The sequence below is a fragment of the Dendroctonus ponderosae genome, unplaced genomic scaffold (assembly GCF_020466585.1).
Source record: "Dendroctonus ponderosae isolate FM_Combo_2020 unplaced genomic scaffold, Dpon_F_20191213v2 Dpon_F_20191213_6, whole genome shotgun sequence".
In the NCBI taxonomy this organism is placed as follows: domain Eukaryota; kingdom Metazoa; phylum Arthropoda; class Insecta; order Coleoptera; family Curculionidae; genus Dendroctonus; species Dendroctonus ponderosae.
In genome coordinates, this window is record NW_026018814.1 from 11,448,070 (window position 1) to 11,459,538 (window position 11,469).

At 34.0% G+C, this 11,469-nt stretch overlaps 1 protein-coding gene across 1 annotated transcript in view; it reads right to left on the minus strand.

Moving 5' to 3' along the window:
* LOC109545111 (nephrin) overlaps nucleotides 1-11,469 on the minus strand; it is a gene marked incomplete at its 3' end in the record, with an annotated part of 199,135 nt that overhangs the window by 155,991 nt on the left and 31,675 nt on the right. The window contains 1 exon segment of the mRNA XM_048667799.1: nucleotides 9,875-10,377. Within this exon segment, the coding sequence (XP_048523756.1) occupies nucleotides 9,875-10,274 (400 nt within the window).

Here is an 11,469-nt window from a genome sequence, read left to right on the forward strand (position 1 = left end):
AAATCTATTCTCGAGATTAATTCATGAAATTGTCAAATTCTGAACAATTCACTTTACTTAAACATTCGCATTGCTAAATTAATTCTCTTTCAAACAAAACTCAATTACTTTAACTGAAATAATTTAATGTCGAAATTCGTAAGCACATTTTACGGTAAATACCTGCAAAGATAAAGTATTTGAACTTAAATTGAAGCTAGAAATTCAAGGTTCGTGCGAGATTGAAATAAGCGCAACGTGTAAATTAATTATGGCACGAGTTTTAAAATGGTATGATTTTTGCCTAGAGTGATTCAGTTATCTTTTGCAGCCACAAATTGAAAGATGACTAACGACAAAAATAATTCACATTTAATAAGAACAAGAAACCATGATGACGGTAATTAGAAAATACACACACAGATATTCCAAAAGTGATTAAACAGCGTGAAGTTTGGCTTAAAAACAAGTGCCTGAATAAAGACTGAATATTGAAATAATCATTCGGATGAAGCAATTGGGCCAAAGATACTTGAATTTGAAAATACTTAGAAACGCTGATTGGCAAAAAGTTTCAATAGCGCAAAACTATGTAAAACTATATTTGGACTTATCTATAAGCTACTGTAGAAATTAATGCATGCTATCTCAACAAATCAACTAGTCAGCATTCATAATGGAGCTGTATAATCAAGATTGAAATCGTTGCGGAATATGAAACATCGACCGTCAACCCAAAAATTGGTTGGAGTGTGCTTTCACCGACATCAAATACGTTTTCAGTATATTTTTCTCTTTGAAAGCGTGTCAAAGAAACTGTGATCTTTATGCATACTTGAAAAGGTCATCGTATCAAGCAAATTTATTTTGAACATCAAAATCTTGGACTCCTGACAGATATTTCGTTAGAACTTGTTCTGTTTTCCTGTTATATTTCGTCGTGAAAATTGTAAACATGTATTTACAAAGATATATGGTGCAAATAGTCCTCAAAGTTAATGGATGCTTTTCTATTAATAAAACTTTCACCATTTTCTTGAACGATAGCATAGTAATTTGACCCTTGTCAACCCCGCGAAGCTGGCATTTGCTGCAATGCTGCCAAGCATGAAGAGCAAACTCTTCACTTGATTCACCCGTGAAACCTACATCTCAAATGAGAAATTTAAAAACCAGTAAACCGAAAATCTTATAGTTGTTGAATAATAGAAATATGGACAGGGATGGCTAATAATAAATCCATTATCTTTTTGAAGAAAGAGAAATATTACTCACAAAAGCCTTTTGAATCCTAAACGTTTTCAAGGATTCTATCATAAAACATTTTGAATAAATAATTATCTAAGATAACAGTTCGTCAAAGCCACATACATTTCTGTTCAAAAAAGAAAACGTATTCAAGCAATTGAACATTTTAGAGTCTAAACAGTTCCGTTTTTTTAGCGGCAAGCAGATAAAGCACCATCGGACTGTGTTCCTGTATGCTAATCAGATCTAGATGAGTTACTCCGAGAAGGTTAAGAACCAGGTGGTAGAGTGACTAATTCTCGGATTACATTTTCAGCTTATCTTCTGGGATGCAAATCCGTCCACTTATTTCTGAATGCTGCGGATATTTAAAGCAACAAATTTATTCGGGTCGAATTAATTGCCTCAGTGGAAAATGATTAGTAATGCAGGACAAAGAAACTCTCAACGCTTGCTTTATAACACTTGAGCACGGTTTTGTGCAAACTATTATTGTGTTGTTCTTATATTCAATCTCAGTCTACTATATAACTTCAGTTAAAATTTGTAACATTTAGACAATTTGTTCCGGCTTATTATTATGTTTGCTTACTATCAGTAAATGCGAACGTACACACGCGTGCTTTATTATTTAAGCATTATTAATTAATTCGATATTTGATGAGTCGTTGCACAATTTTATTATAATCATGATATATGTATATTAATCACGATTACATATCCCGATTAATTCAATAAAATCCATATATTTTCAGTGCTATTTGTGGGACTCTGTTAGACATAAAGACCAAAAAAATAACATTAAATTGTACAGACAATTTAATTTGCATCAGTTTTTGCTTTAAATACTAAGATTCGATAATGTTTTTAAAAGCCCTAAATCGTCAAAACATAGTACAACATAACAGTGAAAAAATAATTATTATACAAAAAATTGTGAAAGAACCAATTGAAGGCTTCAGGAATATTCTCGTTTCAGCAAAATACAACTATTATATTATTCGAATTTTAAATTTGAAATATTTATTTCAGGCTTATCTAGGTATTTAGGGCACCTTAGTAGAATTGTAACCAAGTTTAATTTTTTCTGGGGAGTATTATTTATAAGGTATCAATAATTCTCAATACGAAGGTAAAATTTAAACAAAATTTTAATATAATTTTTTAAACGAACAAGCAGATAAAACGTTATACCAAACACAATAACCCCAGCTAGAAGTTGAAAAAATAACGTCAATATCAGTAAGTTTGGGGTCTCTTACTCAAACATTATTTTCCCGACTCTTTGCTTCAAATGTTTAATAATTTAAAGTGTTTTTAGTTCCTACTAAATGGGATGTCTATTGAGGGATGTTAATTGATTATTATCAGACCGAATCCCCAAGAAAGTCAACCATCTTTCAATCAAAAACAATGAGACCGTTTTTTAATAACTTTCTTAAATTAAGTAAGCAATGTTTAACAATGTTCAATTTTATAGATTGACTGCTGATAACGTATTGTTTAATAGGCTGTTTTGTAAATATTGTAATATACATGACAGAAATCCAGAAAGTTTCGTAAATTAACTACATAGAATGGCTAGAAAGTTTATCCCGTATCCACAATAATGTTATATTTTCTAAGTGGTAATTAACTATTTCGAAACACTCGAATGAAACGAAAATAAAATCGATAGGAAGTGCATGATTTTAAAAAAAATACATATTAGACATGACTAACCTAAACAGAGATAAACAAATGCAGAATGTACACCAATTCCACCTTGATCAGTTGACGGCAAAGGGAATTTCAAATTTGCTCAGTGTAATTTATTTATGCAGCAGACTGAGAAGATGCAACAAGCAAATTCTTTTCGAGTAGCTTGCAACGTAGCCGCTGAGTCCGATTCTCTGGATATATTTCGTACCTTCCAGCTTAATTGTTCTGCCTTTGTCTTAGCATAGCGAAACAAAAGGAAACTCACTGTATTCCTAGATCCCTCTATACTAAGAAATTAAACAGTTTGCACCTCTCGAGCACTTTGTTGTATGAAAAATGTGTACGCAAAGAGAATGTTTAATGATTCGTGCAACTTTATGCAACGTAAAATGTACGGATTTCTTATGAGAACATGGAATTTGCATGAATAATTTTCCTATTTTACCCAGAGGTGACTGACTTCAAAATGGGACTTTTATTTGTACACTAGATGAGAGATTAAATAAAAAATAAGTTCCAAACTTGACCTAATTGTTGCTTTAAATATTCTGAAGGTATACTAAAGGTTAAAAGCTCAAGTTTTCATAGATTCATTTAAGAAAAATGAAACAAAACGACATATTCTAGACAAGGGGGATGCGTCCTCCTAACAATTTTTTTTTCCTAACAAGTGCACCAATTCTCCTTAGCCCCTCAATTCAAAAACAATCAAATCAGCTACGGAGATTATGTCGGCCTCTGCTGAAAATAGCATAATACCTTAAACAAACCTTGCATAATTCAAACTTGGCGATTACGCCCAATTCTCGTTTTCTCGAACAAGGCAATCTAACAAAACGTCACGATCATCTGATTAATGGTTAATGCAAGACAAATAGAGGTAATCTTTCAGATCTGTATGCATAGATATTTGCACCTTTACTTATTTATGGATTTAAATTCATCAAGTAGTCATGCTCAATTTTGTTTAGAATCAGTTAAGACTTTCGGTAATTCGGCCATCGATTGCAGACATTTTCTTCCTAGCGATAGGAGCTAACGCACTATAGCTATAGCTCATTGATGCATCAACACACGCTTGCGCAACAGCATTAACAACATTGCAGATGGTCGAAATAAACACAACGACGATGAATAAAAAGACGCATATACAAATGCTACGAAAAACTAAACATGTAAACTATCTTTTCGATGACGTAAAACAGTTAAACACTGTACAAAATCCAAACAAACGGTAAGCAAAACCATCTACAACACAAACATTTATTTTCAAGTACTGATTTTCGCATGATGTATCATCTACACTTAAAATTACTTGAACAACAATTTAACGATGGCGCGAATGATGAGCTAAGCGTTCAAAGCGCTGGATAAAATTAATTAATTTTAAATTTTACCTTCACTTTAACATGCAACGCGCTGGATTTTTGAACATTCTTTCTCTTATATCTTCTTATCTAAATCAACACTGCATATAACAAAATATTCCGGCGGTTAATTTCCGTTTTCCACTTGCACTCGTTAGAAACTTACCATCAAAACAATTAATTTGCAAAGCCCCTAAGCTATAAAACTGCTAGGGGGAAAATTAAAAAAGTTCAAGACCATAGGTAGCTTCATTTTAAACATCCCGCAGTCTTTCCATTAGTGGAACCACATATAAAATTCAATAGCGTGAAATAGTTGGCTAAAGTGTAAACTTTTTAATTAAAATTTCTACAAATTATGGCACGAAGCGATGCTGGTTTGTTGAGTCTACTGGTTGTTTTGTTGATGGCAGAATAGCTTAAAATTGTTGAAATGCTCGTTTTATATCCGGCTATTTCAGATAAAGAAAAGTTCTACAAACTTTTAATTGATGATGATTTAATGATAATGACAAACTTGATAATTTTTTTATTTGGCATTAGTTTGATTTGAATCAAAATTCCAAACTAGGTGAAAACTAATGCAATGCGTGCAAGTTGAGATTAAATTTTGAGTAAACTTCACAAACTTTAAATGCAAATGCCAAAGTTTGTTCCGTTTGCAACACAAGTCGGTCTTCTTCAAACTAGATTAATGTTAGCAATGAATATTTCATTTCGAAACGACTTCTCAACATTCAGCTGATTAACAGTTTATTGCAGAAGAATTACATACGAAATAAGGCACTGTTTTAGGTCTGATTAAGGCAATCATCTGGATAGATGAGCCAGATTGGAATACATAACATAAGCAGAATCATTTTTCTCTAGATTTTTAGCTCAGAGGTCTACAAGAAAACAGCGGCTGTTCAGATTCCAAGGGTAGAAAGTGCTACTCTGTTTTACAACTATTTGGCGGACTATCAACCGACTTAATTCCACCATCCCATTATGTAACCGATTTCACGGAAATCAACAAAAGCGATTACCTCTTGGGGGCAAGCTTTCAATCTTGAAGGTCTCCCCTCCAACTTAGCAAAGTTTTCGCTAAACTATTACGTAACTTCTGAAACCACAAAACTAAAAGGTCAATCATAAACTTTCGAAACACTGCCGAAAAGACCAAATGCCGCAACTTATCGACTACGTTAAGGTATTCTTTAGACTAAGTCAATAATCTTCCTTTCAAGGCGCCAAGGAATAAAGTATTTCAATTTCATTCTGATTTTGGTTACTCCATGACTTAAATTCGTTCTCCCGTAAATTCACTTTTCCAATTCAGGCACGGAAGAATTGCCTGGAGAATGATAGGGAAACCAAATAATGCTGGGGTACATTAGTAGTTCAGGGACTCTTTTGAGATAGAGTATAATTCATTCGGACACATGCAAAAATTGATGAAAAAAAACGTTAATTCATTAAATCATCACATATTATGTCGGTTAACATTTCTGGCTTAGCGTGAGACATTTTCGCTTCTGAATCTTGAACCGACAGAACAAAACAAAATTCTGGTTGTGGTATCCAGAGTAGACTGGCTACAAACTATCCTATTTTTTAACATTATCGAACCCACCATAGCGAGCCAAATTAACCGAGAAAATATTGTACCGAAGTCAACTGAATGCACTGAAAAATATAGTTCGGCAACAAAAATTGAAAACCAAATAAACCAAGTGTCTCATTTCATACACAATATTTATTTTCAAGCGTAATTTTAATGGTAGAAAATTTCAAGTGTTATGCGACATAATCTCGAAGCGTTTTCTCATTTTGCCAGGCACATTTCTTTGAATTATTTATTATTCTTTATACATTTCACGTTCATTAAAAAGTTCTACGTTTCGCAAAAGCCCCTAAGCATTTCATTATAATTCTGCTGTTCCAGTTAGTTTTTTTTTTATTATTTCTAAGCAGACCTGATTTGCAAAACGTACGTCAATTTATTTTCGAGAACATTTTAAGGTGGATTATGAATATTTATTGAGCAAGGAGCGATAGTCCTGAACAAAAACCAAGTGTAGCGTTTCAGCTGGGTAATAATCCTTTAATATTAACGTCAATTACTGTTCAAATGTATCTCGGCCCCAAAATATATCAAAACTTTAAATTGGCGTTGTGCGCTTCGTCTGCACAACGTTTTCAGTTAAATGTTTCAAAGCAAGCTGTGCAATTAAGCTCTACTCGCTAGATAACAGAATATATCATTACTTTGCTAAGTCAAGCAAACGATGCCGTTTCGCTGTTCCGAGAGTCATAAATATTCTACAAGTTGCTATTGGAAGCTGGTCTAATTGAAACTTCCATATTTTAAAATGATATGCATTTTTTTTATTGTTGAGTAGCTTTAGATACCTTTTATTTCATTTAACGCCTTTGATATTCTGATCCAACTGTTTAAGTGCCATTGATCAAAAGGCACCCGCTCTTTTCTTAAAAAAAAAGTGTAAACAACATGATTTACTACTTAATAAAGTTTAAAAAAGTTTTCGTATAAAATGAATTTGAGACAAATTGGTCATTCAGAAATAAATAGTCATTGGACTCGAGCGATCAAAGTTATATCACACGGTCGATTTATTGATGATTTCTCATTCGGGTTTGAACTGACCTGTGTATTGCATTTTGTATTTTATAAAAATATTTAAATATTGCAGCTGTGAGTTATATTTTGAGTTCGGTGCCGTATAATAAAATTATACAGCACCGGAGTCAAAATATATGTTTGGTCTAGAAAACGAGCTAAATTATTAATTGCCATTAAAATTATAGAGCTATCAAATTTATTCTGCCTGGTAAGAAGGTGATCTCAGTTAGTCTGCCCTCGGTTTAATCAACTCTTTAAAAGGTTGCTCCATTTAAAGCAACAGTAATTTTAAATGAATTAATTTTCCGCACCTCGAAACAATATTTCACTGTCTTTTAGGCTCGTTCAACCGCCGTTTGTTATCCCCTTTACAATTTACTTACTTGTAATAAACTCAATTTACACTAAAATGAGTTTGCCCGGACTAGAATTGTCATCCAAATAAGGTCTCCGGTTTTTAATTAATGTTGACAAAGCTAAACGTTTGTTGGGTTCTACCCATCGTTAAAGATTTTTAGACAAAATCAAAGACTGAAAAACGATGCCTTGAAACAAGCAAATTTATTCTAATGTTTTTAATTAATTTGTTAATTTAAAAACCACACGACAAAATGTTGTAAAACGCAGCTGAATCAAGATCACCCAGACTCTAATCTTAAAATGAAGGTTTCATTTTTCAGCAATCTGTATTCACCAACGCAGGCAGTTGACTACCTTGAAGTCACTATTATTTGAAAAGTTTTTAACTCAAAGACTTGCCAACAGGCATTTTCCAATGTTCAAAGCTTCAAAATCATGCACCCAAAGTTGCAGCTTAAATGAGACTCACAAGCTTAATACGTAAGTAGATAGTTTAAAAGTTGAAAATATGCTAAAGTAACCTCAAAGTTAAGACCAGGCGTGTATACGTATGTAATTAAAATAAAGTTAGCTGGAAAGCTCGTAAATATTCGTTAATTCCTTGATAGTTAACACGAAAATTATATAGGCTAACATCACGAAAGAGGTAGTAAAACCAAAAATTGAAACGCAGCCCAAGCAAGGAGAGTATTTAATTTATACTTGAGTATTTTATTTGACAAAGCACTGTTCCTAACCAGAAGGAACTGGCGCACTGAGGAAATATTGTTCTATAATATACAGTTTAGTAACAGTAAACAGAGTACAGAAGACAAACTAGTCAATCCTTCTCCACATCACCCACCAGACAATACACTTTGTAACAATCTCAGAGCTGAGAAAGAAAATTTCGGGAATTCAACTTCAAATGAAAACCACATCAACATTGCAATTTCATTATTGAACAATGCCGCAGTTAAAAGCCATGATATCAATGAAATTAAATGAATACTTATCAGAGTACTAATATAGATTCTGTTGAAATTGTATTAATTGACTTGACGAGTAACAAATTGCCACCAGCGTCCAATTTTCAGTCAACCTTGTTAGACAACCGATAAAACCTCCTGAAAAACAATCCTTCTATTACAATAAAAGTTAATAGCGATGTCGAATTGGGTAAAAAAGCAATAATATTAGTATTAGCACAAACAACTCCCTAACCCTAGCGGCAAAGGTGGCAATACTGTGCTACTTAGCCTCTGTCATCTCAAAACTTAGGAGACTGAATAGATTCCTGCTCGTTAAATTTGAGTAGACTGCTTAGTTGACCCTTTAAGCTTCGAACTTCCATTGGCTACAGGAAGCTATTTGAAAATTACGCTCTTGCATGTTTCAATGCTACACATTTTGCTACTTTGCCTTTGAACGAAATTTGATGTACTTTTTGTTCGATATCTTAGCTGAGATCAATCTAACCTTTAAACGTGGTTGTGATAAATACAAGAAGTTAAACTCACTTAGAATCAACGTAGATAATTAATTAATCAATTAAATAAAATTAGCGCAAAATTAAGTAAAAAAACCAACAACCGGGCAACTTGAATTTTGATGACGAGTATAACAATCCCAAAGCAGAACATCAATTCCTATTTGGCGTGTGGAAACAAGTGGAAAACTAAGGCTCTTAAGACGTTTCAGTTTCTTTCAACCCTTAACCCCATTTTCCATTCCATTAGGTTTGTAATAAAACCCCATCACAACTGGGTCACGGTAATAATGATGTCAATCTTGGAACATATTGAAGCTATAATTTGTGCCTCTAGGGACCATATGTGAAGAAGTCCAGATATTTAGGAACAGCAGATAGATCTAGTTTTATTGGCACTCTATGCTATTTTATTAAAATAAGGAATAAACAATTGAAAATTAATGCTCTGAGATAATCGCCTGATTAAGAATTATATTACAATTTCATGTTAACGTTTCATATTTCAACTTAACGGACCATACCGTATCACACATATTATAAAATGCAGATAGTATCGACATCGACAAAGCTAGGGAAATGGGCATCATTCCAAATCATAAAAAAGAGACATATAAAACTACGGAAACAATTGATCGAAACTGGACAACACGAATTGAGAGGGTCTCCCTCAACAGAAGTTGGCCAAAACAACCGATCAATCAACTATTATAATACAGAACTAAACATTAAAAACATATAAAACAAACCTACGTCAATATTAACGGGCTATCGAATCATAAAACGTAGTTTGATTTTGTATGTGTTGTGTGTGCTCTAAATTGAGCACACAGCATTGAACCGAGAGCGGTAAAATTCACCCAAAATGTGTCGCCTCAAAAATAAACTTTGCGTGTCCGAGGGTTTTTCATCAATTCCTTTCGGTGCTCAAACTGGACCTCTTTCGTATCCAAACGACGACCCTATATATCCTTCATATTCATTTTCTATATTAAACTATTAAAACAGTTTTCTGGTAGTATTTTCCGGGAAAGTATGAAACAAATTCGCAACATGTTTGACGAACTAGCATGACATGATTGATATGGGGAAATGTGTCAGAAAATAAATAAATCAAAAACTCACCTATAATAGTCAGATTGACATGAGTTATCTTTGTCGGTGACCTCTCGAAGTCCACTTTACAATGAAATACGCTCTCATCTGAACTTTTCGTTGGAGATATCATCAGTAGAGCTTGCTGTTCATTCACGCGCAAAAAATATCGGTTTTGTAAGTCGGGATCAGCCGTATGCTGAGGATGTGATCCTCGAGCCTCATATTTGTAGATCGGAGACTCTTCCGCGCCACGATACCACAAAATGTTCGTTATTTTATCGGAAATGTCGCCAGTAGACAGACGACATGGAAGTGTAGCTGTACTTCCATCACTCGCTTCGGCAAATTCGGTAGCTAGTTCAGCAACGGAACACGTTACGAGTAACACCAGAACGACAACCAGAAACCCGGCACTGGACATCTTCATACTACATGACCGCTTCCTTCGAATTCCCAATTGTGGTTATTTGATGGGTGAAGAAACAGTTGAGCCACAGATCTTAACAGTTCGTTGCGGTAAACCACCAATTCTGGAACCAAATGAAAAAGTGATTTAGATTCCTGCATAATACTACTAACGCAAAAGGTGTTAAATTGTAAGTCGGTATGGAACACACATAGCAATTTATTTACAAACATCGTACCCGAGATTTTTTTACTTGATCAGTTATACCAATAAGTGGTGAACCAATAACTGTTCGATGTCTTAAGAACCCAAACTAATCAGATGCACTTGTACACAGACCTAGCAAAAATTGACAACATGAACAAAGTGCAATTGAGTTTGAATTATGGTAGGACAAGAAGCAGGAAGTTGGCCTCCTGCCCTGCTCCTGATGTTGCTATGAATAAAGACCATATTTAGCAATTGTTTAACAAAAATTTGCCGAAAAAGTGGAAAAAAATTGGATTCTTGGACAGAAGTCATAAAGAAGACTTAAATTAACTGAATTGTTCTTTCTGTGATGTTTCCCATATTGGTAACACAACTGGGGAAATTAGGAGCACTTAAGGTATACTGATAAGTAAAATTTCGGTCATAACGTTTCAAGACCTGATCTTGGGCTTTCACGTGCCGAATATGGAAAAATGTTGAACAGCGTTTCTGTTTCCTCTGGAAGATCTGAAGATTCACATTGAGGCTGCAATCCTGGATTCAAAGTGCGCCGATCCACAAGTTAACTTAAACCGCGATTTATTCCTTATTTTTAGAAGCATTTATTTAGTGCGTAGGGAAACTCAACCTTCCCCAAGCAATTTTTTCATGCACTCTGTTCTGTTCAATAATTTGCACATTTGACACATATAGCTTAACGCTTTTTCAAACAGAACAATCCCTAATATCATCCGCAGCATAAAAATACATTTGTGGTTGCTCAAAAAAAAAACGTTAGATAAATGTCTTCGATACAAATTGGTTTTGCAGAATTAGCAGCCGCAAGGGTCGTAACCGCGTTTCATTTTTATTCTTATTTATTTCGGCCATAGCATGAATTTATTATTTGAAGGGTTTCGCAGCAGGTAATCATTCCGGTAACGTTCCCATAGGCTGTATTTTATTGTTCGTTAGGGTTAAAGAAATATTTATAAGGCCCCCATATTGCCGACCCTTAAATTTAATA